The sequence below is a fragment of the Anabrus simplex genome, chromosome 2, assembly GCF_040414725.1.
Source record: "Anabrus simplex isolate iqAnaSimp1 chromosome 2, ASM4041472v1, whole genome shotgun sequence".
In the NCBI taxonomy this organism is placed as follows: Eukaryota; Metazoa; Arthropoda; class Insecta; order Orthoptera; family Tettigoniidae; genus Anabrus; species Anabrus simplex.
In genome coordinates this window covers 820,865,682-820,879,585 of record NC_090266.1, presented here as the reverse complement: position 1 = coordinate 820,879,585, position 13,904 = coordinate 820,865,682, and the positions used below count along the sequence as shown (strand labels likewise).

Below are 13,904 nucleotides of genomic sequence, written 5' to 3'. Positions count from 1 at the left end.
ACCAGCCTACTACTGAGCGTTCGAAAATGAAGCTTACTAACGCCAGGGGGCGCATTAGACGGGTAGCGCTGAGGAACATGCAGCGAGCGGTAGTCAGGCTATCCCTTCATATTCTGACGTAACCTGACTGCAGGCAGTATTACCCCTGTGAAAATCATTGATTATGTATTTCATTCATTGTTAGTGCATGCAGGTTAGTTGTAAGTATGCATATATAATACATGACAGAAATAAATACACACTTTGCTAGTAAAATGCTGCCTTTTACTGTCTAATTATTTATTCATCATCTCTGGCTAATAAAAACTTTACTCCATCAAGACCAAAGGTTAACTTTCGTTCTGTTTGCATAAATCTGTTTCCCTGAGATACTTCCGTTGCTGAGCCAGAATAACAGACAAAATACTTGGATTTCCCAACAAAAGTTGACTTACGTTTTGGGAAAAGTTTCCACAGGATTCTTTCATATACATCTGCAGCTCAGGGCATAATTCACCAAATTTATAGACAGCATCATCATATTCTAAAGGCTAAGCCTTGTCGCCGCAGCCATGGGTGTCTATCTTGAGCCAGTCTTTTCAACTCGTCGAAAGTCTTGCAGTTCATTTTAAGAATAAGGTTCTTGAAATAAGCCACTCTGGGTCGTCCTCTTCCTCTTTTCCCAGCAGTTCTTCGTTCAGTGATGTTACCGAGGAACTCCTCATGCCGTAGAATGTGACAAATAAATTGTATTTTCCGTTTTTCAGTTTCAGTTACCAGACAAGGACTTCGGTATTGCTCTTCATTTAAGTCCAACTTATCCTCTGCATTCTCCTCCAGATCCAAATTTCAATTGCCTCTAGTCTTTTCAGTTTCTGCTCTCCTAATGTCCAGCTTTCGCAGCCGTACAGAAGCACGCGCCAAGCAAAGGTTTTAGCAAAGGCCTGCCGAGTTCAAGTATCTGTATGTTTGTTGGCCAGCAGATGCTTTTTTTGTCTGGAAGGATCTCTTATCCATTGCTATCCTTTTCGTGACTTTTGATATGCCCCTATTGCCACTCGTGATTACAGTTCCCAGCTAGCAAAACCGTTTCACTTGTTCAATGTTATCACGGTCAATTTTAATGTGTGTTATGATGTTTTCTTGGATTTACTTACTGTCATAGTGTCTGGCTCCATGACTGAATGGTTAGCGTGTTGGCCTTTGGTCACAGGGGTCCCGGGTTCGATTCCCGACAGGGGAATCGTCTTCGTCCCATTTCATTCTCATCACGACGCGCAGGTCGCCTACGGGTGTCAAATCAAAAGACCTGCACCTGGCGAGCCGAACATGTCCTCGGACACTCCCGGCACTAAAAGCCATACGCCATTTCATTTCACTGTCATAGTTTTATTTTCCTTGCATTAATATTGAGGTTCAGTTTGCCTGATGTTTCTGCTAGTATGTTGATCATTCTCTGCATACTTTCGCCTGTTTCTGCTGATAAGGTAATATCATCAGCAAATCTTATAGAATGTACTTGTTTACAATTAATTTTGATCCCAGCTGTTTTCTCTTTCACGACTGTGATGGCTTCTTCGATGAACATATTGAAGAGGTTAGGAGGGAGTGGACATCCTTGCCTAACTCCTCTTCTTATTGTGGCATTTCTATTTGTCCCATTGATTTCAAAATCATTGTTCTGCATTCTGTATAAATTTAGTAGAACCCCACGGCACTTAACGCCCTTGGAAGGACTTTAGCCTGTCCAGCGACCGCTGCTCAGCCCGAAGGCCTGCAGATTACGAGGGGCCGTTTGGTCAGCACGACGCATCCTCTCGGCCGTTATTCTGGGCTTTCGAGACCGGGGCCGCCATTTCACCGTCAGATAGCTCCTAAATTCTAATCACGTAGGCTGAGTGGACCTCGAACCAGCTCTCAGGTCGAGAGAAAACTCCCTGACCTGGCCGGGAATCGAACCCGGGGCCTCCGGGTGCGAGGCAGGCACGCTACCCCTACACCACGGAGCCGGCCATAAATTTAGTAGACATCTCCCTAATAATGAATCTGTTGCTGTTACTTTAGATGTGGAATTCCAGCGATATGTTTCATGTGATACTACACATTTAATAGTTAACTTAGTGAACCCTTGAACTTGGCTCCTAGATCACTTGAACCCTTGCATACTTAAACTAATTAGAAATCAATGCCCTACACTGATTTTAATGTTGAAACTTGCTGATTATCTCTACCAAGTCGAATTAACCTATTAAGTCAATAAGAGAGAGACAAAAGGATGATTTGGCTGAAGGATGCAAACTTGCAAACTTCATAGCAGAGTACCAGTACAAGAGTCTAGATTCAAGACAGTTAATTTTTTACCCTAGATATTTATAGTTTTGGAGTTAACTGTGCAAACTTACAAATTTAAATATTGTTCTCTGAATGAAAATATTAACATCTTTCGGTAATGTATAAATAAGTTGTTTAATATAGATTGAAGATATTAATAATGCCATTACTTACCACTGATCCCTGTATGGGATCATAAAACCGCTCTAATAGTTGAATACAGGTGGATTTACCACAGCCGCTGGGTCCTACCAATGCTACGGTATGCCCTTGAAGAACTGAAAGATCCAACCCACTGAGAACTTTGATTCCAGACCTAGTAGGATAGCAGAAATGTACTCTGGAATACTGTACTCTCCCATCAGCCACCTAGAAAATATTTGTTTTTTTAATAGAGATCTTGTATTGTACCACACAGCATTACTTTAATAATAATAATAATAATAATAATAATAATAATAATAATAATAATAATAATAATAATAATAATAAGAAGAAGAAGAAGAAGAAGAAGAAGAATCTTTAACACTTGTTCTAACTATAAATGACCTTAACAGATAATTAAGTGACAGATTTTGTCCCACAGGAGTTCTTCAATATTCCAGAAGCCAGCAACACATATTTGTCTCATTCAAGAACCACAAATGCCACCGACCTGAGGTGGGTATCGAGACTTATGTGTTTGGATCAGAAGGCCAATTGACCAACAGTAAACACAGTACCAGATTACAAAAAATGCAGAATGGGCAGAATGGGCCCCACGCATTTTAGAGGTCCCGCAACAACGGAACAAAATAATATTGACTTATTCTTGGTAGAAAACTATATTCAAGCTTTCTCAAATTGTTTCCAAGAATACAGAAGAAATGAAACGACTCGAAGAAATTAAAAATTCACACGAAAATCTCTATACAGAAAATACTCTATTCATGAAATATTCCTGTCAACAATTTTTGAATTAGTTTAACGGTAGACATCCAGTTCATGTTACACTCGTTTCTTAGAAGCTCATGTTCCGTCAGCTGTTAGCTTGGGAAATATTTCGGTGCAGCCTTTAGGCTTGACAAGTTTGAATTTGTTATAAAAAGGACAAAAGTAAATTAAAAGAAATATCCAACACAGTATTAGGGTAGGAGCTCTATACTAGGACAGTTTTCACGTTTGGACATCCTACAACGTATCAGTAGTTTACATTTGAACTAAGCCCTGAAAGTGTTTTCTCGGTATTTTACTAGAAGGCAACATGCTCCAGTTGTAAATTTTGAGTGATGGGTGATAGACTTCAAAGATATCCTGCTAGATTTCAGCGCAATTATTGTTTAGGAAAATTGATGTTTAATGTCTTGTTTGTTTATTAAAATTCATATTTTATATTTTTGTTTAATATTTTTCTGCAATTTTGTTTAATAGGCCTAATGTTCAATACATTTTTTACATAACGTATGATCATTTTTACATTTCAATATTATTTACAATGTTTGTGTTTGTAATGAAATTGATTGATTAAAATTGTTGGTTGGTAAAAGTACAGAAATTAAAGGTGGTAACTTGCAGGGTGGGGGTGGGGTTGGGTGTGGGGGTGGGGTGGGGGGAGATTTCTATTGCCAAGAGGTATCCACACGGCTTTTGTTAAATTTTGTTAAAATGTTGTCGTGTTTGAATATAAGGAGTTTATGGTACCCTTAGTTTGCATATTTATTAGTCCACATAGCATGAGGAATTTCTGGAATAAAATATCTTTGAACAGATTTGAACTAATATCCTGACTGCCGTATAAGGAGAGGAGAGATTGAAGAGTGGACTAGTAATAGGAAAGAACAAATTATCCCGTTTTAAAACTTCAATGCTCTCCAGAGTGTAATGTAACTTGTTGCAGTGAAGATCTTGAGACTGAGAGAAATATGTGAAAATTAAGAGTTTCTTAATATCAGTAACTGAACCTATTTAATTAATGTAGACTGAGAGGCATAGAAATACAGTACATAAAATACGAGCTAAAATGAATGTCTTATTTCACATCTGCTATGGTACTGTATAATAGTAAGTGTCTTTACGTACCCACTTGTCATCAGCATATGATGCTTTGTCATAAATTTTGGGCTGTCGATTTAATAAATGAAATATTTTAGCAGCAGATGTCATGCCTTTCTGGAAGTTCGGAGCAAAGGCCATGGCATTTGCAATAGAAACTGTTCCCATGATCAAGGCTTGAGATACCCTGAAAGAAAGAAAAGATGGTGACATATTTATGACTTCTTACTTTCACGAACTGGATGTATCTGTGGCATTCGGGTAAAGGTGCAAAAGTCCAGTTTACTCATTTTAGGTAAATATGACAAGTAATAGCATTCGTTTTACTCTACCACTTATAGAAACTTCGTAACTTCTGGCACAATTCTTTGGAAGGTATCACCAAGTAGTACAAACCCATCATTTTGACTGAGTAAAACAACACATGCCAATTTATGTTACTTGCCGTGGTCACAATTCACAGTAATTAGTTTGTATACTAGTAAAAACAGCCTGTTGCCATTTCTTGATGGCTGCAGTATTTTTGAATCCGTCTCTTGGCACAGACCATAGCAAAGTGTAGCTTCCACCGAAGTCCCATTCTCATCCATGGCTGTAACAATATGGAGGCTGCTGGGGTATGAGTGGTGCTGAGTAATGAGATTTGGAGCACAAATAGTGTCCGAGTGTTATGAAAGGTGTTGCTCATAGGATCAGTCGTGCTGCAGTAGCACCTTCTGGTCCAGTGAGGAAAGTAATGGCAAGCTACCTCACTCCTTATGTTGCCTAATACGCCTCATTTGGGCTCTGCCATTGGTTTTTGCGGTTTCCCTATAACTGCATAGCCTTTGGTGGTGCTATTTGAGGATCTAATCAGCCTCTGGGCTGATGACCTAACAGACAGACACTAGTAAAAACACTTTACATATGTTGTTTTACTCAGTGTCTGAAACTATCTAGAACATTTTGTTGTCAGCAAACATTTTCAAGTCGATTTCTATTTATTCTCAAACGAAATTATCTATATTATCTTAATTTTTCATTGGGAAAATCTACACAAGTTCACTAATACTGAATGTCTAATTTTTTATTAATCTATTTTACATTGATAATTGTAAAGGTTTGACTTAATTTCCCTGTTGAAATTTAGTTTAGTTTAGTTTTATAGCTGACTAGCGAATGTACCCGTGCTTCGCTACGGTATTCTAAATTGTATTCGAATATCGAAGTAAATAGTGTACATGCAGTAAATAAGATTGTTTTAAAATTGCATGTCTCTTAGCGTTATCCGAGAAAGAGCATGGGGAGGTCCCCGTACGTTGTTTCCAATGTAAAGTGTTTGTTACGGATTTGTGATATAACGGCAGGCTCACTTGCCTACTGCCATTCACAATCGAGTTGGGAAGTTTACATTATAATTGCAGGCCCTATTGCCTACTACGCGCACAGAATCGATTTGGGGAGTTGTCGTTAAAATGGCAGCCCCCCTTTCCTACTTCCGGACAGATTACAGTTGAGGAGTTTCTATTATAATGGTAGGCAATTACCCCACAATCACTCGAAATTGAGTTGTGCAGTTATCATTATAATGCCAGGCCCATTTTCCTACTGCCAGCCAGCTTACTGCCAGTCACACCAAGCTGGCGAGTTTCCATCAAAATAGCAGGCCACTATGCCTAATGCCAGTCACATATTAGATGAGGACATTTCTTTATAATGGCGGCACCCTTGCCTACTGCCAAACACAATCGGGTAGGGGAGTTTTAAACAAATCTGCATGCTCACTTGCCTTCTGCAAGTCAAATCGAGAAGGGAACTATTCATTACAATTGTAGGCCTTCCTTACTAATGGCAGTTACACAGGAGTTGGAGAAGGAACCCTTTCCTACTGCTAGTCAAAGTCGGTGTGGGGAGTACTGATTACAATATCAGACCCACCCTTTCTCGATCGCTAAAAATCGACATCAGTGAATATATATAGATCGACATACGAAAGTATATGCGTGTTTACAATATTGAAGACCTTCATTTACAGATTAACTGCTACTAAACGTACGTCATATCGACAAAGGATTATACCATAAGAGACGCCGGATTTAGTGGCTTAAATGGCTGGTCCTATGATATGTCATCTATTCTTGGGTCAGATTGAGTTAGAAACGTGGAACAGGGTAAATGTTTTGTAAGATTATCTCACATTACATTATTTTCGGATTATTATGTGACAGTTACATACATAGCATTTGGCTCATATATGGCTACTGGGTGGGCCAATTTTCGTGAAGAGTATGATGATTCTGTATTTCATATAAGTAATTGAAAGTATGAATTATGCATGTGAAAATTCCAAATTGACTTAACATCCATTAATAGAGAAAAATCAAACGTAAAAGGGATACAGATACGGCAAAAAGTCATAAGACCAAGGTTGTAGATCATTCCAAATTGAACGGAGATTGTGCAATCCGTTATGTGACAGGAATTTCTGAAAGTCTGCACCATCATTAAAATTGCCTGCATATTTCGATATTCTTCGCGGATAAAAAGTGAAAAATTTAATGATCTAGGATGTTTTCCGTTCGTTACAGGCTAAAACGTATAATTTTGTAAAATTTCAATTATCTTATTTTTCTTCTGGCAGATTATGCCGCAATCTGGATTTTGGGCGAGGCGGGTAAAAATTAGGACTTTCAGGAAACTAAACCAAAAATGATAGAGATGGTCATTATTACCCCTTAAACGGCAAGCTGTACGAAAATTTCGCCAAAATAGTCAGTGTAGAGGCACACAGTCGTTACGATTTGATTTATATAGATAAGGAATCTGCTCCATGTAAAACACATTTTGGGCTATGTCCGCTGGACTTAACCTGCAAAACTGACCATTCATGATATCTGCCTTATTAATCCTCCTGACGAAAAAATGCACATAAAAAAGGTTTAGAGGTGGAATTCCATCACGTTTGGTCGATTTCCAGTCAGGTTGGTCTTGTTCTGTATATATTGTGGAAGAGTAAAATCACCATTTCGGTTCCCTGTAAACCGCCAGTCCATTCCGGAACATGAAATGTTATTTACGTTTAAAACCTACCTTTGGACAGGTGGATGCTAAATATAAATTTTGGTTCGAATGTCTTCAGTAGTTTTCAAGTTGTAAGGAATACGCTTTACACGCACCCGCTCGTGAGTTAAGTCCCATGGGACTTGTACAGAAAAACGGTCCGTTAATGATATCTCCCTTATTAATCCTCGTATCGAAATGATGCACATGAGAAAAAAGGTTTAGAAATTAATTTCTACCAACTTAGGTAGATTTCCATTAAGTTTGGTTGTGAATATTTTGTGGAAGTGCAAAATCACTGTTTCGGTTTCGTATAAACCCCCAGTCAGTTCAGGGATTTAGAAACAATATTTGCCCTAAAACCTATCAAGGACAGGTGTATTCTAAATATGAGTCTTGGTGAAAATACATCCAGTAGTTTGTAGCACTCGCGTACATACGGCGTAATTAAGGAAGAAAATTATACAGTTAAGAAAGTTGAAAGTAATAGAAAATGGATTATAACTGAGGACAGCCGGATGACGACAAATATGTAAATGCCAAGTTAATGTATTGGAAAATCAAATGCCCCTCAATAAATTATGCTAGTGTGAGTTATGGATATAATAAAGCGGTAACAGAGGAGAAATTTAGGTCCAGTGATTCCTAGGTAAACAAATAATAAGAAGATGACTAATGGTGTCATTATTTAATCTATTCGAGGGCGGTTATAATATCCAACGATATTCCGCCAATATCCCGCAGATAGGCCGATTGACGCCTCCCTTGCCTTCTACCCACGGAACAACCACGAATTTAAAAGCATGATGAGGAAAATGGCAATACGTTACTTCCCTGCTGGCATGCAATCAGAGACGTTGCCATGGTAACCTGTAGGTGCGTTGTCGGTCTGTCGGTCACTCAATGCAGAGCATGATACCAGCGGAAAATTGTAAATTTCTCCGTCATGTGAAGAGTAAGGTAAATTATGAACATAACGAAAGTTGTTTATAATGAAGAGACGTTTCACGTACGGTAAACGAAGTTTACAGAAAATCAATAGTATAAGAGAAAATGGAGGAAAACCATTCTGGTTTTCCTATAAACCCCCGTCTGTTCAAGGATTTTAAAATGATATGCATATCCAAACCGTCCCCGGGATGAGTATACTCTAAATATGAAGTTTGGTTGAGATCTATCCAGCCGTTTCGGAATGATGGTGGAAAAACCATTCTGGTTTTTGTATAAACAACCGGTCTATTCAAAGGTTTTAAAATAATATGCATATCGAAACCTTCCCCGGGATGAGTATACTCTAAATATGAAGTTTGGTTGAGATCTATCCAGCCGTTTCGACGTGAGGGTGGAAAAACCATTCCGGTTTTCCTATAAACCCCCCGTCGTTTCAAAGATTTGAAAATGATATGCATGTCGAAAGCTTCCCCGGAATGAGTGTACTCTAAATATGAAGTTTGGTTGAGATCTATTCAGCCGTTTCGACGTGATAGTGGAAAAACCCTTCTGGTTTTCCTATAAACTCCCCGTGTATTCAAAGATTTTAAATTGATTTGCATATCGGAACCTTCCCCGGGATGAGTATACTCTAAATATGAAGTTTGGTTGAGATCTATCCAGCCGTTTCGACGTGATGGAACAGACAAACAGACAGACAAACAGACAAAGAGACACGAAACGTAAAAACCACCGATTCGGTCTTGAGTTGACCTAAAACGGATAAATATCTGAAAAATTGGCAAAACAAAAGAAACTACAGACAGCGGACCCCCTACAATTTTATTTATATAGATAATTTTCTGTCAGTCCTGTGTATCTATATAAATAAAATTGTAGGGGGTCCGCTGTCTGTAATTTCTTTTGTTTTGCCAATTTTTCAGATATTTATCCGTTTTAGGCCAACTCAAGACCGAATCGGTGGTTTTTACGTTTCGTGTCTGTTTGTCTGTTTGTCTGTCTGTCTGTTCCACCATCACGTCGAAACGGCTGGACAGATCTCAACCAAACTTCATATTTACAGTATACTCATCCCGGGGATGGTTTCTATATGCATATCATTTTAAAATCTTTGAATAGACGGGCGGTTTATAGGAAAACCAGAATGGTTTTTCCACCATCACGTCGAAACGGCTGGATAGATCTCAGCCAAACTTCATATTTAGAGTATACTCATCCCGGGGAAGGTTTCGATATGCATATCATTTTAAAATCTTTGAATAGACGGAGGTTTATAGGAAAACCAGAATGGTTTTTCCACCATCACGTCGAAACGGCTGTATAGATCTCAATCAAACTTCATATTTAGAGTATACTCATACCGGGGAAGGTTTCAATATACATATCATTTTAAAATCTTTGAATAGACGGGGGTTTATAGGAAAACCAGAATGGTACCAGAATGGTACCAGAATGGTTTTCCTCCATTTTCTCTTATACTATTGATTTTCTGTAAACTTAGTTTACCGTACGTGAAACGTCTCTTCATTATAAACAACTTTCGTAATGTCCATAATTTACCTTACTCTTCACATGACGGAGAAATTTACAATTTTCCGCTGGTATCATCCTCTGCATTGAGTGACCGACAGACCGACAACGAACCTACAGGTTACCATGGCAACGTCTCTGACTGCATGCCAGCAGGGAAGTAACGTATTGCCATTTTCCTCATCATGCTGTTAAATTCGTGGTTGTTCCTTGGGTAGAAGGCAAGAGAGGCGTCAATCGGCCTATCTGCGGGATATTGGCGGAATATCGTTGGATGTTATAACCGCCCTCGAATAGATTAAGTAATAACACCATTAGTCATCTTCTTATTATTTGTTTACCTATGAATCACTGGACCTAAATTTCTCCTCTGTTACCGCTTTATTATATCCATAACTCACACTAGCATAATTTATTGAGGGGCATTTGATTTTCCAATACATTAACTTGGCATTTACATATTTGTCGTTATCCGGCTGTCCTCAGTTATAATCCGTATTCTATTACTTTCAACTTTCTTAACTGTATAATTTTCTTCCTTAATTACGCCGTATGTACGCGAGTGCTACGAACTACTGGATGTATTTCCACCAAGACTCATATTTAGAATACACCTGTCCTTGATAGGTTTTAGGGCAAATATTGTTTCTAAATCCCTGAACTGACTGGGGGTTTATACGAAACCGAAACAGTGATTTTGCACTTCCACAAAATATACACAACCAGCGTTAATTTAAATCTACCTGCCTTGGTAGAAATTAATTTCTAAACCTTTTTTCTCGTGTGCATAATTTCGATACGAGGATTAATAAGGGAGATATCATTAACGGACCGTTTTTCTGTACAACTCCCATCGATCATAACTCGCGAGCGGGTGCGTGTAAAGCGTATTCCTTACAACTTGAAAACTACTGAAGACATTCGAACCAAAATTTATATTTAGCATCCACCTGTCCAAAGGTAGGTTTTAAACGTAAATAACATTTCATGTTCCGGAATGGACTGGCGGTTTATAGGGAACCGAAATGGTGATTTTACTCTTCCACAATATATACAGAACAAGACCACCCTGACTGGAAATCGAACAAACATGATGGAATTCCACCTCTAAACCTTTTTTCATGTGCATTTTTTCGTCAGGAGGATTAATAAGGCAGATATCATGAATGGTCAGTTTTGCAGGTTAAGTCCAGCGGACATAGCCCAAAATGTGTTTTACATGGAGCAGATTCCTTATCTATATAAATCAAATCGTAACGACTGTGTGCCTCTACACTGACTATTTTGGCGAAATTTTCGTACAGCTTTCCGTTTAAGGGGTAATAATGACCATCTCCATAATTTTTGGTTTAGTTTCCTGAAAGTCCTAACTTTTACCCGCCTCGCCCAAAATCCAGATTGCGGCATAATCTGCCAGAAGAAAAAGAAGGTAATTGAAATTTGACAAAATTATACGTTTTAGCCTGTAACGAATGGAAAACATCCTAGATCATTAAATTTTTCACATTTTATCCCCGAAGAATATCGAAATATGCAGGCAATTTTAATGATGGTGCAGACCTTCGGAAATTCCTATCACATTACAGATTGCACAATCTCCGTTCAATTTGGAATGATCTACAATCTTGGTCTTATGACTTTTTGCCGTATCTTTATCCCTTTTACGTTTGATTTTTCTCTATTAATCGATGTTAAGTCAATTTGGAATTTTCACATGCATAATTCATAATTTCGATTACTTATATGAAATACAGAATCATCAAAATCTTCACGAAAATTGGCCCACCCAGTAGCCATATGTGAGCCAAATGCTATGTTCACTGACTGACAGAGCAAATGCAACACCAAGAAGGAGTTGTCAGAACTTTATGCCAATTGCAGGGTAGACTGACGTCACTGAGGTGTGCTCATGATGTGAAATGCGCCGCTGTGCTGCGCACGTAGCGTACGATAAATGGGACACGGCGTTGGCGAATGGCCCACTTCGTACCGTGATTTCTCAGCCGACAGCCATTGTAGAACGTGTTGTCGTGTGCCAGAGGACACGTATATAGCTAAGAATGCCAGGCCGCCGTCAACGGAGGCATTTCCAGCAGACAGACGAGTTTACGAGGGGTATGGTGATCGGGCTGAGAAGGGCAGGTTGGTCGCTTCGTCAAATCGCAGCCGATACCCATAGGGACGTGTCCACGGTGCAGCGCCTGTGGCGAAGATGGTTGGCGCAGGGACATGTGGCACGTGCGAGGGGTCCAGGCGCAGCCCGAGTGACGTCAGCACGCGAGGATCGGCGCATCCGCCGCCAAGCGGTGGCAGCCCCGCACGCCACGTCAACCGCCATTCTTCAGCATGTGCAAGACACCCTGGCTGTTCCAATATCAACCAGAACAATTTCCCGTCGATTGGTTGAAGGAGGCCTGCACTCCCGGCGTCCGCTCAGAAGACTACCATTGACTCCACAGCATAGACGTGCACACCTGGCATGGTGCCGGGCTAGAGCGACTTGGATGAGGGAATGGCGGAACGTCGTGTTCTCCGATGAGTCACGCTTCTGTTCTGTCAATGATAGTCACCGCAGACGAGTGTGGCGTCGGCGTGGAGAAAGGTCAAATCCGGCAGTAACTGTGGAGCGCCCTACCGCTAGACAACGCGGCATCATGGTTTGGGGCGCTATTGCGTATGATTCCACGTCACCTCTAGTGCGTATTCAAGGCACGTTAAATGCCCACCGCTACGTGCAGCATGTGCTGCGGCCGGTGGCACTCCCGTACCTTCAGGGGCTGCCCAATGCTCTGTTTCAGCAGGATAATGCCCGCCCACACACTGCTCGCATCTCCCAATAGGCTCTACGAGGTGTACAGATGCTTCCGTGGCCAGCGTACTCTCCGGATCTCTCACCAATCGAACACGTGTGAGATCTCATTGGACGCCGTTTGCAAACTCTGCCCCAGCCTCGTACGGACGACCAACTGTGGCAAATGGTTGACAGAGAATGGAGAACCATCCCTCAGGACACCATCCGCACTCTTATTGACTCTGTACCTCGACGTGTTTCTGCGTGCATCGCCGCTCGCGGTGGTCCTACATCCTACTGAGTCGATGCCGTGCGCATTGTGTAACCTGCATATCGGTTTGAAATAAACATCAATTATTCGTCTGTGCTGTCTCTGTTTTTTCCCCAACTTTCATCCCTTTCGAACCACTCCTTCTTGGTGTTGCATTTGCTCTGTCAGTCAGTGTATTTAGCTGTCACATAATTATCCGAAAAGTAATGTAATGTGAGATAATCTTACAAAAACGTTACCCTGTTCCACGTTTCTAACTCAATCTGACCCAAGAATAGATGACATATCATAGGACCAGCCATTTAGGCCACTAAATCCGGCGTGTCTTATGGTATAATCCTTTGTCGATATGACGTACGTTTAGTAGCAGTTAATCTGTAAATGAAGGTCTTCAATATTGTAAACACGCATATACTTTCGTATGTCGATCTATATATATTCACTGATGTCGATTTGTAGCGATCGAGAAAGGGTGGGTCTGCTATTGTAATCAGTACTCCCCACACCGACTCTGACTGGCAGTATGAAAGGGTTCCTTCTCCAACTCCTGTGTAACTGTCATTAGTAAGGAAGGCCTACAATTGTAATGAATAGTTCACTTCTCGATTTGACTTGCAGAAGGCAAGTGAGCATGCAGTTTTGTTTAAAACTCCCCTACCCGATTGTGTTTGGCAGTAGGCAAGGGTGCCCGCCATTATAAAGAAATGTCCTCATCTAAAATGTGACTGGCATTAGGCATAGTGGCCTGCTATTTTGAGGGAAACTCACCAACTTGGTGTGACTGGCAGTAAGCTGGCTGGAAGTAGGAAAATGGGCCTGGGATTATAATGATAACTGCACAACTCAATTTCGAGTGATAGTAGGGTAATTGCCTGCCATTATAATAAAAACTCCTCAACTGTAATCTGTCTGGAAGTAGGAACGGGGGCTGCCATTTTAACGAAAACTCCCTAAATCTATTCTGTCCACGTAGTAGGCAAT

At 40.3% G+C, this 13,904-nt stretch overlaps 1 protein-coding gene across 3 annotated transcripts in view; it reads right to left on the bottom strand.

The window, feature by feature from the left end:
* Mdr50 (Multi drug resistance 50) overlaps nt 1–13,904 on the bottom strand; it is a 114,180-nt gene that overhangs the window by 15,015 nt on the left and 85,261 nt on the right. For all 3 annotated transcript variants that reach the window (XM_067141510.2, XM_068225862.1, XM_067141511.2), the window contains exons 18-19: nt 4,369–4,528; nt 2,485–2,679 (exon numbers count right to left, since the gene is read on the bottom strand). In XM_067141510.2, the coding sequence (XP_066997611.2) occupies nt 2,485–2,679; nt 4,369–4,528 (355 nt within the window). The remainder of the gene's footprint in view (nt 1–2,484; nt 2,680–4,368; nt 4,529–13,904) is intronic.